This window comes from Psammomys obesus, unplaced genomic scaffold (genome assembly GCF_907164565.1).
Source record: "Psammomys obesus unplaced genomic scaffold, mPsaObe1.curated_primary_1811, whole genome shotgun sequence".
Classification (NCBI taxonomy): Eukaryota; Metazoa; Chordata; class Mammalia; order Rodentia; family Muridae; genus Psammomys; species Psammomys obesus.
The window spans coordinates 16825165-16847933 of NW_026596256.1; the positions used below are offsets into that span (position 1 = coordinate 16825165).

At 36.9% G+C, this 22769-nt stretch overlaps 1 protein-coding gene across 1 annotated transcript in view; it reads right to left on the bottom strand.

Moving 5' to 3' along the window:
- Nucleotides 1-2755: 2755 nt before the first annotated feature.
- Kpna4 (karyopherin subunit alpha 4) overlaps nucleotides 2756-22769 on the bottom strand; it is a 62966-nt gene continuing 42952 nt past the window's right edge. Inside the window, exons 13-17 of the mRNA XM_055596807.1 lie at nucleotides 22562-22666; nucleotides 11165-11236; nucleotides 9522-9684; nucleotides 7012-7106; nucleotides 2756-4690 (exon numbers count right to left, since the gene is read on the bottom strand). Of these exons, the coding sequence (XP_055452782.1) occupies nucleotides 4592-4690; nucleotides 7012-7106; nucleotides 9522-9684; nucleotides 11165-11236; nucleotides 22562-22666 (534 nt within the window). The 3' untranslated portion in view covers nucleotides 2756-4591. The remainder of the gene's footprint in view (nucleotides 4691-7011; nucleotides 7107-9521; nucleotides 9685-11164; nucleotides 11237-22561; nucleotides 22667-22769) is intronic.

Consider the following 22769-nt stretch of genomic DNA (forward strand, 5'->3'; position numbering starts at 1 on the left):
TAGACAACTACTTCTGATCAGTGCTAGGCTTTATATACTTCCTTTTTATTAAGAGTTAATGTGTACTACACAGAAAAATGCAGTGATATATGCCTGTGACCTCAGCTTCTGTGGATGCTGAGGATGAAGACGTCATGACCAGAGAAAGGAGATAGAGGCCTGTCTCAGCAACATAGTGAGAATCATAATTTTTTAAAGTTTGTACTATGGCCATCAGTGTGCACTGTGATGTAGACACGTGTGCAACAGCATTTATGTATTTTAAATAAAACGTCCGTATGAATATTCACGTACACACACACACACAGACACAAACACACACTCCCTCACATTCACATATTTACAGTGCTATATATCCAAGGCTCCTCACATGCTAGACAACTGACATACACCTGAACTATAGCTCCAGCCCTAAAAAGAATGTTTTAATAATGTATTTAAGAAATTTAAAATTAAAGCATCCAAAGGCTAAATATTAGCCATAGATTTGCTGTTAAAGTATATGGATAATACTGAAGAATAATCTGGATTTTTAATATTGGGTGACAGTTGATAAATCTTGCCAATAAGTAACCACATAAAATACTGTAAGAGTACTAGCTATCTAGGCCTCTTAACATAGTTGCCAGTAATCTAAAAAAAATTTTACACATTAAAAGGTTTGATTGAAGCTGAGTGTTTATTTGCATAAACTTTTTTTTTTTCACTGTTTTACAAATTTAAATACTTACTGGAAACACTGCACGATAGTGGAAGTAAAAACCAGGCCATAACCCAGTCCTTAGCAACATCTGACTTTGGAAAAATCCTCTTTTCATACTCTTATTTTAAGAGGGTAAGGACAGATAATTTTATTCTGTAATTTAGGAACTCCGAGAAGTTCCAACACTACACGCACACTGCATGTCTACTTTGAGGGTAAGTTGAGCCAGAGCTTTTGATAGGTTCTCACATGTGATCTTAATCACATGTGGGGGCAAATAACTTCTCAATTACTCTACCTCTGATACACTGTAGTTTAATTACATGGAGACTGTACAATGGCCCCCAACACTGATATACACACTTTGTATAATACCTTCTCACTAGAGGGCAGATTTGTTAACCTAATGGACAATACCTCTTGTCATGGGCCAGAATCCATCAAATGTGAAGGGATTTTGCAAGTGTAATGAAGGTATCTACTTAGTTTGGTTTGGGGTTTAATCAAAAGTGAAAATTACCCTGGCGAATGAGGGAGCTGACCTTACCAAGCCAGCCCTTTAATGAGGGCATGGGTCTCCCCTGAGATCAGTGTCTCCTGGTAGTCTCGTAGAAGGAAGCAGCCAGGAGCTCTATTGCTACAAGAAATGGATTGTGTCACATGAGCACACAGAGCAAGAGTCCTCCCTTCAGATGAAACTGCAGCCTTGTGCGGCCCTGAGCAGAGGATCTAGCCAAACGTGAACTAGATTCCTGATTGCAGAAACTGTGAAACAACAGATATATATCATGTTCCAGGGCAACAAGCTTGAGGTAATTAGTTAGACATCGATAGTCCTAAGAGACAAAACTTCACTTATTCCTAACTTTTCGCTGAAACTGAAACAGAGGATAAGAAAAGTGTTCTGCAAGTTATACTGATGGTACAACAACCCCGAGTAATTTCAGACCTTTAAGGAAAAAAAGCAAAAAGTATCTTTGACCTATGAAGTGCAGTCAAGGTAAACATAACTAAACTCTCCCAGGAGCATTTTAATGTGTAGCACAATATGGAAAATACCAGTTTACCATACCACACAATTACTGATGCCTTTCAAAATTATAAAATAAATACATACTACTCATATACCTTAACACAATATTGTTATTTTGTAGCACTTGAGAGGGGCTTGGTGTGAAAAACGAGGAGTTTAAGAACATGAAAAATAAAACATTTTTAGCTTATTAGACTTATTACCCTATTTCCCCCTTATCAGATAAAAGTTTTTGTTAAAACTAAATCAATTCCCTAGATCACTGGAGAAATTTTAAAAAGTTGTGTTTGTATGGGACTATTTTCAGATATGGAAAAGCACACGTTAGAATTCTAGAAAAATCATGTCCTACAGAGAGCATACTTAGAGACAAATCCTTAGACCTTCAGGTAGCCCTTAGAGACATGAATATTGCTCACATACATTTTGCTTTAATTTCTGAAGCAGGATCTTCTGACAATATAGCCTAGGCTAGATTTGAACTTGGTGATTCTCCTGCCTCCACTTCCTGAGAGCTGGGATTATAGGCATCCGATACCTCCCTCAGCTATCTACCAGGATTCCTTATACACATAGATTCTGTACGACTGGCCACTATAGGCTCACTGATTACAGTTTACTAAAAACAGTAATTATATAAGGTATTAAATGTTCACCTTCCCAGAGTTCAAGCATTCCGCCAAAGGGGGGCGGTGACATTGTATGCGACCTATCATTTGGAGCTACATGTTGTTGGCTATGTTAATTTAAAAAATATAACTCAAGCTGTCCTACTGACTTGGGAAAGTGAAAACTGGCCAAAACCTTGGTGTTAACAGGAAGACAGCGCAAGTGTAGTGTCAACTGAACAAGTTCTGTGAAATGAAATATTAATATGCCCAGAATGAAATTACAGAGCTTATGACATGTCTTATGTTGGTTCTAAGACAAAGGCTTAAGACAGACAAGAAGCTAATAGAAGTCACTGAGGTATACTCTTAACATTAAACAGAAAAAGAAATCCACACACCACACACATACCCCATGTAAAACATTGCTTTAAGTTTTAATGTTTATTTCCCCAAGACAGCCTAGCCTGTACTCTACTTGAATAAATTTTACAAGCTAGTTTTCTGCTGCTTCTAGTTTTAAACTTTAACCATGTTTTTGATGACAAGGAATGCTGCAAAAATACTCTAGTTCAACAAAGAGTTATGATCACAAAATAATTTTTATCAATTCTACAGTGTTTCAGAATTACCAGTTGATTTTTAAACACAAAGTAGATATAGATGCTAATGGTGGCTAACCTGGTATGTTTCTTATAGCAAACTGTTGTTCATGCAACACTTGTGCTCAAAGGGGAAGGCACAGGATTTCCTACAATGAGCCACCTTATAAAGAGTTCTTTTTTACAAATTAATTTATGACATATTTAATTTAGTGTGCATAACCTCAAAACTGAGGTATTATTCCAATTTATAAAAAACACTTGCATAACTTTTATGCAAGTTTTAAAAATACAAAGTTTTCTCCCTAAAGTGGCTCAAAATAGATTGTTCATGGCTGCCTACATCTAAGATAAAAAGATTCTAAAACAATTAAACAGATTAGGCATATTATTAAAGGTGTTCAAACCATTACTTGATTTGTACATCTACTCAAACCTCTTCATCGGTCTTTATTCAGCAGTACATATGCACCAAATTCCATTTTAGAAGTTTCCATATCATTTTCATAGAAAACAAAGTTTGAAAACAAGTTAACATTTAAACACAGCACGGTATTCTATCACAACTGAAACTTCTTCTTTACAGGACTCAACAAAATCTAAAAATGAACTATGCTGTAGATTTACCTCATGCAAAGGTCTTTATGTTATCTCTGAAAATGAAAAGAATGGCTTTTAAAGCACATTTTATACTATTATGGCAACTTGTGTACTGTAACACAGTCTATTGTGTGGGAAATTTATGATTTTTTTCATGCAAAATCTACACAAATTAGTTTTGATGATATGGAAAGCTTTTCATAGCATCAAACACTCATCTGGTGCAAATGCACAGGGAAACCTTCCTGAAGTTTTCTGACTTGAGAAGCAACTAAAAAAGCCATACTAGGTAAAGTAAATAAAAACTAAATTAAAAAAGGGGAGCGGGAGTAGAGGGAGAATAGAAAACACAGGCTGCAGAGTAAACCAATGTCTGCTGCTAAACCGGTCTTTGTTTTCATGTCCAGTGTACATTAACACTTGTGATCTCACTTTGATGATCTACTAGGTTTGTTATCAGCCTCCTGAAGGCGAATTAAGCTTGCATGCGTCCACATACAGCACCACAACCATACTCTCGCACACAGTCACTCCAGGACTAGGAGTCTGCTTCATGTGTGAAGAGCCCTAGATTTGAAAGATGAACCTGGCTCCTCCTACAGAGCCAGACATTCATTCAACACTGTCACTCACACACTGCTTCCCAGCAAGGCCTGGGCTCGTTTTCCTTGACTTATATGGGCATCGCTTTTATGCTTACAGGGCTTGATGATGACAGCACTTCACTTCTCCTCAATGACAGAGTAAGTCAGTGCTCCTTCTCAGGCACTGAAGACCTGTGACCTGTAGCCCTTTACTCTCAACCTAAATAAGCACTCATGTCCAGTTTTCCTTACATTGCCACTCATTCTCACTCGCACCCACTCGCCACCTTGACCTCATTTGGGCATTTTCTGTGATTCCAAATGAAATCTTCACATTTTCTCTCCCGATTTAATGCAGCAGCAGATCCCATGAGCCAAGCTTGATGGATCAAACCTTTTTTATATATATGTGTATATATATGTCTTGGTGCTGCATTGTACCTAACTTCCACAACATCTTTCTAAAACTGGAACCCCTCTGTTGGTACATTGGCAGATGAATTGAAACCAAATGTTCCACCTTGAACTGCCTCTGGAACAAGGCTAGGATCTTCATCGATCTGAAGGAAAAAAGGAAAAAGAATGATGATTAGCTTTTAATTATATAAAAACTGAATTACAGTAACTTCCATTACCCTCTAAAAACGTAGACTGTATCTAAGTGATGAGTGCCTGCCAACAATGTTCTGCTATCCTTTAGAAATACGAAATATTGTGTAAACACTCCTCCTTAAGGGATGAGGAGAAACAGGAACATACATGATGGAAACCTTATTTAAACAGTAAACTGGAAATGGCCCCAGGTTCCAAACTGAGAGGGTAAACACTGGTACTCACTGTAATTTCTTATACTTAGGAAAACAAAAGTACTGACATAAAAAAACCCAAAAACCAAAAACCAAAAAACGGGTTTCGGGCATGGTGGCATAGGTGTTTGCCCTTGGCATTTGGGAAGGTAAAGTGGAAGGACTATAGTCCACTTTTTGCTGAATTCCACCTAGTGAGTTCTAGAAAATTCAGTGCCACACAATAAAAAAGACCCTGTCTCAAAAAGCAGAACAAGAATCCTCAAACATATTAGCAGAAAGTGAATGTTCTATTTATTACTTTTAGAATGTATAATTCTGTTATTCCTAACTACAAACTAGGACTTTCAAATTTTCAACTTTAAAACATGATTAGCCAGGAGGCAGTGTCACATGCCTTTAATCCCAGTACTAGGGACACAGAGGCAAAAGGATCTCTGTGAGTTTGAGGCCAGCCTATTCTGCAGCATGAGTTTCAGGACAGACAGGGCTGTTACAGAGAAAAAGCCTGTCTCAAAAAGCATGATTAATGCTATCTATCTGTAAGAGTATACTTCGTCTGGATTTTTTTTTTTATGATGTATTCAGCTGAGTATTTAAATAGGATTTAGTGTGGATATTTCTTTTTCTGTTTTTTTTTTTTTAGATTTATTATGTGGGTGTTAGAAAACAAACCAATCAACCTGGGCCCACTGTAAGAGCAGTAAGTGCTCTTAATCTCTGCGTTAACTCGACAGCCTGTATCTCTATCTCTACTGCTTGTGGCATACACCACATGGTTCATGTGTAGATATTGGTGGACAACTTGGCAGGGTTGGTACTCTCCTTCCTTCCATCCTGTAGGCTGATTCTGGGGCTTGAATTCAGTTGTCATTCTTTACCTTAGGAACCCCCTTGCTAGTCCTAGTGAGGACATTTCTAATGGGCTATGGTGTTTTCTCCTAGTTCTTTACTCCTTTTGGTAATGGGGAAATGTGTTATGAAATTTCATTCTTCTTAAAAACAATTTTGTTATGTGCATGGGTACTTTGCCTGTGTGTATGTCTGTGAAGGACGCAGGTGCTTGGTACTCATGGAGGCCAGAAGAGGGCCCTGGATTTCTTGGAGTTAAGAGTTACAAATGGTTGTGAGCCACCAAATGGGAGCTGGGAACTGAAGGTAGGTCCTTTGAAGAGGAATCACTGCTCTTAATACCTCTTACCCCAGCTATCTCTCCAGCCCTGAAACTTATTTCTTGAGACATTGGGAAAATAACTCATATAGGGTGTAGTGGTGTACATGCCTTATAATCTGAGCACTTGAAATGCTGGAAGGAAGACTGTTCAAAGTTCAAGGACAGCCAGGCATATACATAAAAACATTTCCTAACAAAACTCACCCAAATAAATAATCCTTTCATTATAACTATAATTTAATGGCACTCTGATTAAATCTAATTTCATGTACCACTCCACATATTTAATTAACAGCACCTTTCATTTTGATGATTTACTATTCTCATCTTGTCTCTTTATTATTTTGCTTTTAATCACCAATAAAAATTATATTTGAAAATATGGGTTAACTAATTAAAGTTATAAAGGGTTTATTGCAAGTTATACTAGTACTACTGGTTTTGTTTGCTTGCTTTTTGTTATATATTTTTTTGAGACAGGCTATCACATAGTCCAGTCTGGCATTTAATTCACTATGTAGCCAAAATCAGCCTCTAATTCCTAGTTCTTCTTCTGCACCAGCTCTGAAGCGGGGGTGGGGGAGATACAGTTGAGTGCCACCATGCTTGGTATCAGTTTTTTTGTTTTGTTTCTAGACATGTTATTACCAATTTAAAAGTATGAGAACTAGAAAGAAACCAGCTTATTCAGTGTAACAAAATATCCTTTTTGTTATTGTTTTAAGTCCTAAAAGGAACTTTACTAAAATTTGTTCTCGAAGAAAGTGATATTATTGTCACATACCTACTTTAATTCTATGGCAAAAAACTTATATACATGTATACATCTTAGTTTACTATATTCTTTGATCCAGATTTGTTTAGGATATAAAACTAATAAAACTATAAACATATTAAGTACATCGTCTGAAGAGAAGAACTGGTCGATGATCTCATAGGCCAATTTGTAGATGTCCTCATTTTCATGATTCTGAAGCTGTTCAATTTTCTCCAGTCCTGTAAGAAATTTTATGAAGTGAACAATGGAAATTAATGTGCTAGAAGTTACAATAAGTTTGAAACACATAATGTAATCTTCATACTGTAAACTTTCTGAGCTAGTCTTTAGGGGTCTCCTCCACTGGTGAGTCTTAAACTGAGATGTCATGTTCAAAGACAGAGCACATTTACCTTAAAAAGACGAGTAATCTGAGCAACCCATGCAAACATGTAAATTAACAATGTGACATCTACTAAGTAAATTAAGGATCAATGTTCACAAAATAGTACAAAATCACTTTTGATTATAAATAATAGATAAGCACATCTTCCCCTTTCTAGCATCTGCACAGGCTTTTGACTTTGTGTGTATGAAAAGCAAACTGAAGGTACTGGCAATAGTGCAAGGATTCTGTGATGCTCACTGAAAACAATCAAGACAAGCACAGTATTTCAGGGGAAGCGGAACTGAATCTTAGGATGTTTATTAGATAAAATGTACCCACAGGCGGTCATTCTTTATGGTAGAACCCTGGGCATTAAAAGCACATATATACTACATTTACTAATATATTTTATAGAAGCGATAATTTTAAGACTGTTGGAATGAAGAGAAGTTTCTTCTCCCACGAAGGACTTTCCCTCTACTCACTCCTTGAATAGAGGAAGTTATCTTGGGAGCCTGCCACTACTCATTTTGATGTTTCTTTTATTAAAAACTTTAGTTAATAAATAGGACTTTACATACTACTAAGAACTTATAATTTGTTATCTCCATTACTTTTTAGAGTTTCACAAACACAAGATTCAAATGCCTGCATAATTCCATTAAGAATATTTCACAGAGGTCTAAAACTCAAATTATCTGAAACCTAGGTATTACTTGCCTCCCCCTTAACTTTTTATTTGCAATTCTTTCTCAATAATCAACAATATCTTGGAATCTAAGAAAGGTTCTCTTCCCCACAATCTAATCTCGGACACCTCACATAATCACTCCTGGAATCCTATCGTCCTTGGTCTGCACTATTACTGCCATCACTTACTACAGCCTGCTCACTATGCACTCTGGTTTCTCTGCCTCCTGTCTCCAAAGGTCCCTGTGCCAGACACCTATCTGAACATAGAACACTGAGAAAAAATGTACCAAGAGCAGAACCAACTGGAGTTTATAAAACACAGATGCCTCATTACCAGTGAGGCAAGTAATGCTCAATATCCTCTTTATTTTAATATAAAAATTATTTTACTCCTTAAAATGTTTATATGATAAAAATTCAATCGGTAAGGTAATTTTTATTATATTTTCACTTAATAGTTATTTTCTAACCTATTCCCTATGTCCTCTTTCCACTTTGATGATCACACCATTTTTGTTCTACTTGTCATGTTAGTAATTTTAAATGCCTCTTTTTTAATGCAATAGTAAGATAGTACTAACAAGATATATTTGTTTCTATTTTTTTTCTTCTTCATTATTTTTCCAGGGCTAGGGAAAGACATTCTAGGGATTGAACACGGGGCTTCAAACACACTAGTAAGCATTCTACAGTGCTTACAGAGTTGTATACCGAGTCTTAATGCCTACTTCTCACTGTACCAGGCTTCTGGTCTCGAGGCTCTCCACTGAGTTTTTTATAGGTCCCTTTCACTCGTGTTCCAGCTTCACTCAGATATTCAGTTTAGGCTTATTCAGGTTGACATGCATATTTTGTTGAACAGCCACAACTGGTACTTTAAGTTATTCTGCCTAGATGTTAACTTTAAGAGTTAAAAGTATTGTGTTGTTCACATTCTAGATGGCTCTGCTCCAAAGCCACATTTGTTGACTAATGTCCTACAGAATAAAGTATGTGCTATTCAACAAGTTCTTGACTTCCCAGGGTCTGGTCACTGGCTGCTTCTTAAGCTTCAACTCAGGGCACTTGCCATGCCATACTCTGTGATTCAGCAATATTGAATTATTTATAATTTGCTGAATGCTACTTCTCACCTCAGACTTTGCTCATGTTGTTATCTCTACCTGGAACACCTTTCATCCCTTTTTACTTTATTAATCCTTATTCATCTCCCACAATCCAGCTCAGGTATCACTTCCTGCTTCTTCCAGGATGGATTAGGTATCCCATTTTGTTGTACATTTCTATTAGGGTAATTAGCACATTAAATCAGTCATATTTCTTTTTAATCTAAACTACATGCCTTGAGGAGCTGTTTTACCACTGTCTTCCTACTACTTTAGCGCCGTGCTTTTACTATGTGGCAACAATTCAGTTACCTAAGAATATATAGAATATATACAGAAGGCTAAACAGGACTGTACTTTATTGTTATCTAAGACAGAAAGATGCAGAAAGAGTACTATTACTCAGAAAATAAAGGCAGTTACAATAAGAACATTAAAATGTACATAACACCTCATGATAAACTTACCACCACATTCTTCTATGAGATTGGCTATGGTTTCTGCTTGATCTTCAGCCATTTTTAATATATTACTTAGTCCATCAAGTACTACTTGCACAACTTGTGCATCTTTTACAGTCAGCAAATTGCAAAAAGGTGGAATCACATTTTGTTGGATAAGGTAGGCCACCTGAAAAACAAGGTTACCATAAGATACTAAAATAAAGGTCAACTGTTTTTTTTTTTTTTTTTAAAGTAAAATATGTTCATTTCCAAACTCTGGGTATGAAAACATGAACTCACCTCTCCCACGTTAGATTACATTATTAATCAAATAACTTCTTTTTGATGCAGCAAGTTTATTTTTCTATATTTAGTAGGGAAGGGAATGTGGGAGAGATATGGACGTAATGTGAAAATAGAAAAGACTAACTTTGTATTAAACAATATTCTTTTTTTCTACCCAAGATCCTTTTAAGAAATTATTAAATCAACCAAAGGATGACTGATATTTTTTAAATATTTAAAGATGTTTTAAATACTTTAAATGACTGCTCAAGTAGCGGTCTCTGCTGGCTCAGTACTGTTTTAACAGTCTCAGGAAACAGGAGAGGCTATTTTTCAACTCAACAGAGGAAGACATCAGGTGCACTAACTTGTCACCCTACACTCTAGTCCCTTGGGACAGGGTCTTCATTAAGTTTGCAGCTCAACATTTTTCACTGAAGCTGAAAGATGTTTCTGTCTCCCTGCACCCGTCAGTGCTGGTGGAACAGCTGGTGCAAGCAGCAGGACCTGGCTTTCCCATGGGTACTGGAGTCGAAAATCAAGCCCTCACCCCTGTGTTCTTTCCCACAGCCTCCAAGCCTGCATGTAAATTGAACTTTTTTAAAACTGAATTATCAGTGGCCACTTGGCTCTTCTTTACCCTATCACTTGTTCTATTGACAAGGTCTGGGACCTTTAGTGCCCATGTTCTCCTCCTGTGTGTACTATGCTATGCTCTGCCACTTTCATTACCCTTACTTTGCCCCTCACCTTTGGCCCCCTACTTCCTAGTCCCAGCTATATGAATCGAATTTAATTTCTACTTTGTTTTGCTGCTCGTGAATTTGTTTGCAGTTGTTCATTTGGTAGAAGAACCACTAAAGTAGTGTCTTTCTGGTATATTAATTTTAAAAGTCTGTTATTTCTCAATATTATTATTATTATTTTAAAAATCCACTGTGTGCATCTTGATCTTACTCTGGAACATTTTTGCATGGAATCCAGGAATTTGGTTTGGCGGGCAGCACTTTGTCTGGCGTGCACAAAGCTCTTCAACGCCCAGCACTGTAACCACTAGAAAAACGTCTCTCTCCTAGGAAGTGGGAGGAAGTTAACTAAGGAGATACTTTTAATGTATATATTAAAAAATCACAGAACAGAGTCTGGAAGTACATCTCAGTGGTAAAGTCCATGCTAAGTACATGGGTCCGATCTTGAGCATGTGTTCGTGTGCACACATACGCATAACACATAAAGACAGAGTATACACAACCTAAAACCAAAACAAATCCATGAAATATAGCATTCTATTATTTTAAATCATGATTCACTTAAATATAAAGGAATATTACCTATACTGTTATTTTTACTGGTTTTGAAAAATAATTAAAAGTTCAACTTACTTGGTCTTTCCTCCCACTAATTGTTAAGTTACTTATCGCCCAAGCAGCTTCTTTCTGAGTGCCAAAATCTCCCTTAAAAACAAAACAATACAGAGTAAATTTGAAAATTAGTTCCTAAAATTATTTTTTAGTTGTTTATTTCCAAGTTTCTCTGGAGTATGTATATTATATACATGTGTGTTTTTTATTTACTGATAAAGTCTTAAACCACAACCAATCTATTCTGAAGAAATAAAATTACTTTCTGTGAATTCCCCTTGTCAGGATATGTGTATGGAAGGTAGGTGACTTAATATTTCTGTTCAATAACAGAGTAAATGAAAATCAAATGGAATTTCATAAAAAAAAAAAGAACCAAAAAAAAAAAAAACAACAAACCAAAAATGAAAACATTTTAAATCTCACTTTTGAGATTTTACCAGGAAACTAATTTAAAACATGGTGATAACGTTTGTTCATCTTCCTACATGGAGTTACAGCACAGTGATAGCCAAAAATCAGACTCAGTACCAGGAGCAGGGAGAGATCCTGTCTAAAAAACTAAGGTGGAAAGTGACTGGGGAAGATACCTAACAGTGACCTCTGGCCTATATACACATACACCCCAAAATATACACTTTCTTCATTTTTTTTTTTTTTTTACATCTTTAGGACTTCAATCTACTTTAACATGATAGGCAAAATGCCCTCTTTACTATAAATACCTGTTACACATTTTCATTACTTTTGGAAAGTATTAGAACTTGAACCCAGGAGCACTAGGCTTTATCTGCAGTTGTTTTCCTCTTTTAAAATTTAAAACAGGTTCTTGTTATGCTGCCAATGCTGGCCTGGAACTTCTGAGTCACTAGGATTACAAGCATATGCCATATCTAGCAGTACCCTATAGTAACAGATAGCTGTTTTCATTCATTATTGACTTCTTAGCAATTCTTGTTTACAAGCACACTATCTTTCATTTGCTACCAAAACACCTGTTTTCACTTATTTTGTTGGTTAAGCCCTCAGAAATAATGACATTCAACAATGATCATCTTGATACTTAAAAAAAAAAAAAAATACTTTTATTTTACACGCATTTTAATTTTGCCTGCATATGTGTTTATGTAAAGGTAGTGGGACTCCTAGAGCTGGAGTTCCAGTTGTGAGCTGCCATGTGCTTGCTATGAATTTGAACCCAGGTCCTCTGGAAGAGCAGCCAGTGCTTTTAACTGCTGAGTCATTTCTCCAGCCTTCTTTAAACTATGACTATTAAACACTTTTTTTTTTTTTTTACAGAAAGGAACTGAGATATCCTATAAAAAGTTATTTCCAAGGCTAGGTAAAAAATCTACATTAAGATAAGCCTGGCCATTTTCATATCTAAAAGGCAGGATTCTCTCAAAAACTACTGGGTGAGGTAAAAATGACACAAGTATCAACATCAAGAAATTGTACTGGTCATGTAAGGATAAATTGATTTTTAAAAGAACTACATACACTGAAATTGGCTAAAATTTTCAAAATATACATTCAAGCCCAAGTCTCTTAAATATGTACCAAAAAAAAAAAAATCTGCTCTGGTTTCTTTTGTTATAGCATCTAAAAATGACATTTTAAAAATGACTAATAAGGTGAAAGAATCAAGCATTTATCTTGTCTTTCCTATGCAAACTCTAGTTTGTCCTTTTGATAGTGAGCCTTAGCCATCTTTCCAGTCTACAAACACATTTTGAAACAAGCCAATCAGAAAGTGCTGTCTCCTCCATATCACAACCTGGCTCCAGACCTGACCCACACGAACACACTTAGTTCTGGAGCCCTTTTGCCTGACAGTTTCCCCTTTCCCTCTCCCATTTTTCCTCTGCCTACAGCCTTCTCCATACCCACAAACCCAGCTCCACACTTGCAGCAGTAAATCTGCCTTTGCTGGGTGAGCTGCTATTCCTCTGTTCCATTCTTTTCTCTGCTCTCTGCCATCTCCATACCCACAGGCCTACCTCCAGACATCTTTGTCTGCTGCAATCTAACAGCTCATGTACCAGCTTTACCAGGCTTACTACTGGTCACATAGCTCCTGCACCGGCCCAATCTAAGGCCAGACAGGGTCCCATTTCAGGCAAACAACCAATAAAAAACAACACGTCTCCCATCAAACTCACTAGTCTTGAAGAAATCTTCTCTAGTGAGAAGTACCTAGATAAACCTAAAGATAAAGGACCTAAAGACAAATGAGAGGAATTAGAAAATATAAAGCAAAGAATATAAAAAATTTTAAAGTGCAGAAAGAATTATGCAGGAAATATGGAACACCATAAAAAGATGGCATCTTCAAATTACAGGTATAGACAAGGAAGACTAATCCCTCAGTTCACTGCCATAGACCATAGAGGTTCAACATCCCCAAACTAAGGAAAGACATACCCAAAGATACAAGGAACACACAGAACCTTAATTAAACATGACTAGAAAGGAAACTCCCCAAGGCATATCATTGTTTAAACATTAAATATAGAGAATAAAGAAAAAGTATTCAAAGCTGCAAGAGAAACAACATGAGTTACATATAAAGAAAACCCACCAAAATAATAGCAAATTTCTTGATGGAAACATTGAATGCAAGAAGAGCCTGGAACAATGTACTACAAATTGTAAAAACCATGACTGCCAACCTAGATAAACTAATCGTACCCAACAAACTATCTGCCACAGATGAAGAATAAAGAAAAGGCTTTCCACTATACAAAAACCCTTTTAAAAAAATTCATGTCCACCAAACAACCCTAAAGCAAATACTGGAAAACAGTACGTCAAATTCAAGAGAGGAATAAGCATAGGCAAAAGACTCTATGAAAAGAAATGAAACTATAATCAATTAAGCACAAGAATACAAATGCAGAAAAAAAAAAACCCAACAAAATGACTACAATTAACACACATCTTTAATATCTTTAAATATTAATGGTCCCAAGTGTCGAATGAATAGACTAGCTGAATGGAATAAGAAACAAAATTTATCATTATTTTGTCTAAAACAAAAACAAAAACAAAAACCTCAGCTCTAAAGATAGGTACTACCCTGAAATGAAAGGATGGAAAAAAGTATGCCAAGCAAATGGTTTTTGGAAGCAAGTAGGTTATTGCCATCCAAATATCTTGACAAAATAGATTTCAAACTAAAACTAATCAGAAGAGACAAAGAGCATTTTCATTGTAATAAAGGAGACAACTAACCAAAACAACATTATTATCACAAACATCTATGCACCATAGAATGCATATTACTGAAATAAAAGAAACAAATTAACACAACCCAGTAATACTTGAAAGTATTGTCTAGTATTATTGATTTTCTCTCACTTTCTCCAATAGATATATCTGGATTAAAAAACAAAACAAAACAAAAAACAAACAAACAAAAAAGAAAACCAAGCAGGGAGCTGGAGAGATGGCTCAGAGGTTAAGAGCACTGGCTACTCTTCCAGAGGTCATGAGCTCAATTTCCAGCAACCACATGGTGGCTCAAACGATTTATAATGAGATCTGGTGCCCTCTTCTGGCATGCAGGTGTATATGCAGACAACACTGTACACATAATAAATAAATCTTAAAAAAAAAAAAAAAAAAAAGAACTTCAGAACTAAATGTCACTATATATCAAATGGACCTAAAAGAATATTCTACAGCATATTCTACTCAAACACCAAAGAATATATATTCTACTCAGCAGTTCATTGAAGCTTCTCTAAAATAGACCACAGCCATGTCATAAAATAGATCTTATCAAATTCAGAAAAACTGAAATACTTCCATGTTATCATATGAGCATTATGAAATAAAATTTACAATCACAGCAAACAAATCTCTAATTGGCACATAAATAGATGGAGAGTGAACAATTCAATGCTGAATGGGTTAGAGAAAAAAAAAAATCCTGGAACTAAATGAAAACAAAACAAAACTTCTGGGACACATTAAAAGCAGAGAAATCTAAAGCCCTAAGTTTCTGCATTGAAAAAAATCAGAAAGAGTACAAATATACGGCTTAATGATACAACTCAAGTATTTGAGAAAACAATAACAGACCAAACCACAATCTAGTAGACAACAAGAAAAAAAAAATCAAAGCAAGATTTAATAAAATATGAAAACAATGCAAAAAGACAATGACTGAGAACTAGTTTTGAGCTGGGCAATGGTGGTAGCACTGGAGAGATAGAGGTAGGAGGATCTCCGAGACTGAGGCCAGCCTGGTCTATAGAAGAAGTTCCAGGACAGCCAAGGCTACACAGAGACACACTGTCTGGAAAAACAAACAAAACAAAACAAAAAGAGCTGACAAAAAAAAATTTAGAGACCCCTTAACCTAACCAACCAAAAGAGATAATTCAAATTAACAGAATCAAAAATGAACACAGAAATATTAAAAGACACCAAAGAAATTCAAAATATTGTAAGGGAATGCTTCAAAAACCAGTCCTCTATTTAGCTGAAACCTAAAAGAAAATGATGAATTTCTAGGCTCAACCAAAATACCAAAATTAAACCATAGAGTCAACAACCTAAACAGACTCATAACAAGTAAGATTCTAACAGTAATAAAAGCCCTCTGAGTAAAAAAACAAAACAAGGGGGGCTCTCGGGGGAAGCCAAGCTGCAGTCACACTCCAAGCCAGAAGCCAAAGTGGACAGCTGGCTGTCAGCAATTAGAAACTGTGTCACTCTGTCTGTGACTGTGGGGACATCCTGCACTCTTGAGATCCCTCCTGGCGCCAGCATGTGCTTCCTAGAGAGGGAACCCAAGCAAGGTGGCACCAGATAGCCTAGGAGCATGAAGGTGGGTGGGGGTGCGCATGCGCACAAAGCTCATCCCTCTTAGATTCTGGAACAACCCATGCCAGCCCCGACCCTGCCTCCGCTATGGATGTGTTTGGGGTGTCATGTTGGGTTTTTCTCTTGCAGTTTTGTCCACTTCTGAAATAAATCACTAGGAGTTGTATTTCCAAATGCACAAGTGCACTTCTGGTGCGGAGTCGGGAGCCTCAGCGCTCAGGAAGGTGTGTCAGAGAAACAGTCATCTACAGACCTATTTCGGTGCTTTTTTAGCCTGTGGCCGGGCCTGCACACACTCACTTGCCTCATCAGGTCTGTGTCCTGCGTGCGCCTTTTGATGAACTCATTTCAACAGGCTCTGCATTTTAATCTCCACTACAGCTCTTTGCTGAGGTCCTACCTTTTTGATGTTAACATTGGTACACTAACATTCTGCTCAGTATCTGTTAAATAGTTTTGATTGACCTTAGTTTCATTTAAGGGAAGGGTGCTAAGCACACTGTACTTGGGAACTATACTCCAGTCCTTTGTCATGAGTTTTACTTTTAGTTTTTTAGAGACAGGGTCTCACTGTATAGCCACACCTGGCCTGGGACTCACTGTTTAGTCCAGGCTGGCCTCTAACTCACGAGTAGTCAGTCTGCCTCTGCCTCCTGACTGTTTGGATTAAAGGTGTACATTTCTACAAAACAGAACAAAACAAAACAAAACAAAAACAAAAACAAAACCCTGAGCCCAGATGGATTTACAGAGTATTATACAAGACTTTAAAAGATGATTTACCCCAATCAGTAGATCTTTCAGAGGCCCTCTGTGATAGGCTCCTGTCCTGTTCCTTGTCTTCTCCCGCTTCTTATATCTATCCTGTTTGCCCTTCCTGAATGAGGATTAAGCATCCTCCCTACGATCCTCTTTGTTGTTTATCTTCTTTAGGACTATAGTTTTTCTATGTTCATCCTATATTATATGGCTAATATCCACTTACAAGTGAGTATATACCATTAATGTCGTTCAACTTCTAGGTTACCTCACTCAGGATGTTCTTTTCTAGTTCCATCCATTTGCCTGCAAATTTCATGATTTCCTTGTTTTTAATTGCTGAATAGTATTCTACTGTGTAAATTTACCACAATTTCTATATCCATTCCTCAGTTGAGGGACATCTAGGTTGTTTCCAGACTCTGGCTATTATGAATAGAGCTGCTACGAACATGGTTCGGCAAATACCCTTGCTGTATTGTTGAGCATATTTTGGATATATGCCTAGGAGTGGTATAGCTGGATCTTGAGGAAGCACTATTCCTAATTGTCTGAGAAAGCGCCAGAATGATTTCTAAAGTGGTTTTACAAGTTTACATTCCAACCAGCAATGGAGGAGGGTTCCCTTTCTCCACATCCTTTTCAGCATGTGTTATCACGAGTTATTTTTTTTATTACAATTTATTCACTTTGTATCTCAGCTGTAGCCCCCTCCCTTGTACCCTCCCATGCCCCACTCCCAGTCCACTGATAAAGGAGGACCTCCTCCCCTTCCATCTGACCGTAGCTTATCAGGTCTCCTCACTTGAGTTTTTGATTTAAGGTATTCTGTGGGTATAAGGTTAAATCTCAGGGTCGTTTTGATTTGCATCTCCCTGATGACTAAGGACGCTGAGCATGTCTTTAAGTGCTTCTCTGCTATTCGATATTCCTCTGTTGAGAATTCTCTGTTTAGCTCTATACCCCAGTTTTTAACTGGATTACTTGGTTTTTTGGTGTTGAACATCAAGAGGGCCTCTGAAAGGCTCTCCTGATTGAGGTATCAAAGCAGATCCTGAGAATCATAGCCTAACTTTGGGTAGAGTGCAGGGAATCCTATGAAAGAAGGGGGAAATAGAAAGACCTGGAGGGGACAGGACTTCCACAGGGAACCAACGGAGCAAACAGAACAAAACAAAACAAAAAACCAAAACAAAAAAACCCCCAAACAAACAAATAAAAAAACCTGGGCCCAGGGGCCCCTGCAGAGACTGATATCCCAATCTGGGACCATGCATGAAGGGGTTCCTGCTCAGATACAGCCAATGACAGCTCAGTCTCCAAATGGGAGCATGGGCTGTCTCTGACATGCACTCAGTGGCTGGCTCTTCGATCATCTCCCCCTGAAGGGGGTGCAACCTTACCAGGCCACAGAGGAAGACAATGCAGCTAGTTCTGATGAGACCTGATAGGCTAGGGTCAGATAGACTATCATTGGACTAGGGAAAGGGCATAGGGGGAGAAAAGGGAGGGAGGGTGAGATTGGGAGCGAGGGGGCCACAGCCAGGATACAAACTGAATAAATAGTAATTAAACAAACAAAAAGGATTATTTACAGCCAATATTCCTTAAATTGTTTAATCAAATTTGCTTTGTCCTGGAAATAAATGCAGTACATGACTCAGTAAATATAATACATCAAATAAATTTGTTTAAAGACAAAAAAATCATATGATCATATATGCAAAAAAAGTGTTTGACAATATCTAACATACTTTGATGATAAAAGTCCCAGAAAGAGCAGAACTAGAGGAAACATACTTCAACCTAAGAAAGACTGTGTAAGACCAATTCATAGCCAAAATTAAAGCTATACTAATAGGAACAGATGTGTTTTTAGATGAGCTTAAATATAAGAGATTCCCAAAATTCTACCAGGAAATGTCAGCAAAGTGGCAGGATACAAAACCAACTTACAAAAATCTGTAGCCTATATATATATATACATACACACACACACACACACACCAACCACCAACAAAAATGCTGAGAAAAAAAAAAGATCATGGTCACAGACCCATTTACAATGGCCTCAAAGACAATAAAGTATCGGGTGGAAGAGCTTTACAATTTTTTTCCCCCCAAATCTCTCAATTAAAAAAAAATTAAGAGAGAGACAGACAGACTAGAAAATGAAGAGACACTCCATGTTCACAGACTGGTAAAATACTGTGAAAATGACCATACCAACAAAAGTAATTTACAGATTCAAAATAATCCCAATAAAAATACTCAGAATATTTATTACAGAAATGAGGATGGGGGAAAGAAACCCTCCTAAAATTTATATAGAATGTAATAGACCCCAGACAGCCAAAGCAACTCAGAGCAAAAATAGCAATACTTGATAGATTGCCATTACAGACTTTGAGATATATTATAGAGCTATGGAATATTATGTTATGATATATTATAGTATGGAACTAGCACAAAAACATACATGTAGATAAATGGAATAAAAGAGAAAACCCACATATAAGCACATAATTATAGACATCTAAGATTATGCTAAGAACAGCCTCTGGAAAAAAGACAGCATCTTTAACAAATGTGGCTGGGAAAACTAGGTGTCTACATGCAACAGAATGGAATCAGACCTGTGTCTCTCACCCTGAACAAAAATTAACTCCAAGTGGTTCACAGACTTCAATTTGCAACCTCAAATGCTCAAACGGCTAGAAGAAAATATAGGCAGTACCACAGGTGTAGGACAGGAATTTCTTTATAGGATTCCATTTGCTTGGGAATTAATTGGTAAGTGGGACCTCATAAAACTAAATAGCTTCTGTACAGCAAAGGAAATGATCAAACAAAGAAACCCACAGAATGGGAGAAAAATCTTTGCCAGTAATACATTTGACTGAGAATATCCAGAATAAGCAAAGAGTAAAACAAGGCAAAAAATGAGTCAAGAATACAAATGTCCCAACTAAAAAAGAGTAGGGATCTGAACAGAGTTCTCATTAGAGGAAATGAAAATGGCTAAGAAATACCTCAAAATTTATTCATCATCTTTAGCAGTTAGGGAAATGGAAGATAAAACAAGTTTAAGATTTCATTTCACCCAGACAGAATGGTTAAGAATAACAAAAACAATTGACAACAAATCCTAATAACGATGTGGGGAGAATGGGGCTCTCATTCATTGTTGGTAGAAATGCAAACTGGAGCAGCCATTCTGGAAATAATTGGCAGGGATAACTCTTAAAAAAGCTAAAAATGAATCTACCATAATATTGTCCAGCTATTAACACTTGTTGGCATATGCCCAAAGGACTTGACATTCCACTCTGCAGATACGTGTTCAACAATGTTCATTAATGTCCTATTCACAATAGCGAGGAAAGGAAAACATCCTACATGTCCTTCAACAGATGAATGAATAGATAACAAAAATGTGCTACACATACACACTGGAATTCTATTCAGATGCAAATAGATGGAAGTAGGAAATATTACATTGAGTGAGTTAATCCAGACCCAGGAAGGCAAAAGCTTTAAGTTCTCTCGCATCTGCAGTTCCTAACTCTAAATCCTCAGAAATGAGTCTATAACATGAAGCCAGCAGGAAATTACAAAGGGACCGGGGTAGAGGATGAGGGGCAATAACAGGCTACAGCTGATCTGAACGGAAAAAGGGAAAAACAGGGAGCAGGACTTTAGCTGGGGAGGAAGAACTTCACTTCAGAAGGAGTAGTTATGTCCATAAGGACAAATGACAGCAAGGTAGTTTAAAAACCAAGGAGTTGTATGTATTTAGAATTATATAAAATTACACGTACTACATATAATTCGCATGTAAATATATTTAACATAATTTTTATATAAATATAAATCACACACATATAAATTATAGATAAAAATATAACACACATGTATTATATATGATTTCAGATAAATCTAAATATACAAATAAATCTATAGCATAATTGAAGTTACAGCACTTGGGCTGACAATGCTCACAGAAGGAGGCATAAGATATCTAGGAAAAAAATCCCAGTAGCTGGCATAGGAAACCTTCATCTGAGTTGTTGGTCAGAGGGGTTCAATAGATTCCCTGTACAATATAGGCTCTTGTTTTTGCCCTTGACTGCCTCTCAGTGGTGAAGGCAAATCTCTATTTCTGGCGATACCTCACACATCGGGACACAAGAGGAGAAAGATTCAAAGTGGATTTAGCATAAAACCCTTCTTCCTGTGGTTTAGTTCCATAGTACTAGGAAGCATAAAAGCTGCCAAGGGAGGGAAACAATCAACAGTCCAATCCAGCCATGTGATACCTATGAACCACAATAACCAAAACGGTTAAATATCCCTAAATGTACGATAATGGTACTCATATGTTGACAGTAACCAGTAGTTATCAAACTGGACTTACGGCCTGCTAACAGGAGGAAATCATGCTTGGTACTAGAAATCTAGTCAGCTACCTGGGACTAGTGAGGTCTTGGGTCTTAGAAGAGAACCTAGTACTACTGCCACTTGACTAGATCAGTACAATCCCAATTACATTCTAAAACAGGTAAGAGTAGCTCTCACCAAAGAAGATTTTCTTCCCAGCATATGGAGAGCATCACAGAAAACCACAACTGGCCGTAACACAGAGATCAGTAGACCATGGAGTGTCTAGCTCAAACAGATACATCTACAACATAATTCCTGCACCTAAGGTTCAAAATGCATCATGGAAGAGGAGTTGGAAAGATGTAGGAGCCAGAGGACCAGGAAGTCTGTTGTGAGATTGTGCTTATCAGAAATGACAGGAAAGCTAATGCCCGTGATACCTGAAATACTATGGCAGCCTGAATACAACCTAAATAATACCAATATTAAGTCATATGACAAAAGTTGACATCTCATGTGTCCTATCTACAGACAAAGAACTATAGAAAATCAGCCTATTCCAAGGATAACCATCCTAATCAGATATCCAGTACAGAATGGTCAGCCCTGAAATTGTATACACACAAGCAACAAAAATGGATTCAGCATGCTGTAAATATTTATATATTTAAAATATAACAATAATAATCAAATAAAAAAGGTATTTTTGATGGTGTACAGGGCATGAAAGGAAGTGGAGAGGCCATGGATGGTAGGAGACAGGAAAGAGGAAGAGTGATGTAATTATATTTTAATTAAAAAATATAAAAGAAAAACTGAAGAATTATGACCAATACACAAAGAATGGGAGAATTAAAAAGTCACCATTTTGCCACTCTTTAATAAAATAAGGAATCCATGCAATAACCAAAGTCTTATCTGAAAACAAAATAGTCTTTTCTCCAAATCTTAGTGAGCATAAGGAATAATATGGCACACAACAGCACACTCATTGGCCACTGGATTTTGGGCAAGTGATTTGCTCATGCAATACTTTCATCTGTCAAATAAGGATAGCCCCTGTGTTGGACACTACTCTGTGAAGAGGAGGCTCTTTGCTTCCTCCCTGGGTTAAAACTCAGGTCCTTAGGCTCACTGGCAGTTACCTTTATCTACTGAGCTATCTTGCCAGTTCAGCTTGTCATATTAATAGAGGTAGAATTTCCAAAATGCTTAGAACAATATAACAGCATTTATTATCAGTAAGGATACTACTTCTTTTCAGTTAATTCCAAAGCAATGATTCTCTTGGAAGAGTAATGACAATGAAGGGACAGGAGTTTTCCAAAAGAAACATTTGTACTATATAATATTGTTGGGTTCAAAGGTTTTAGTATCGATTACATTTTATTGTAGTGTCTTGTTAAACAGAAAAGTATTTACTCTGATACATGTTTTTCTTACCTTATCCAAAAGGTGTATTATCATTGGTACAAGATTGGCATCAATTACTGCCTGAACCTGCTGCTGATTTCCCGCGGTGATATTGGAGAGGAACCATACTGCTTCCTGTGAAACAAGATGCTTTCAATATTTCTCAAAAAAAAAAAAAAAAAAAAAAAAAACAGATAAAACCATATCTAAACTGTGAAAAAGTAATCACTAGCTAGTG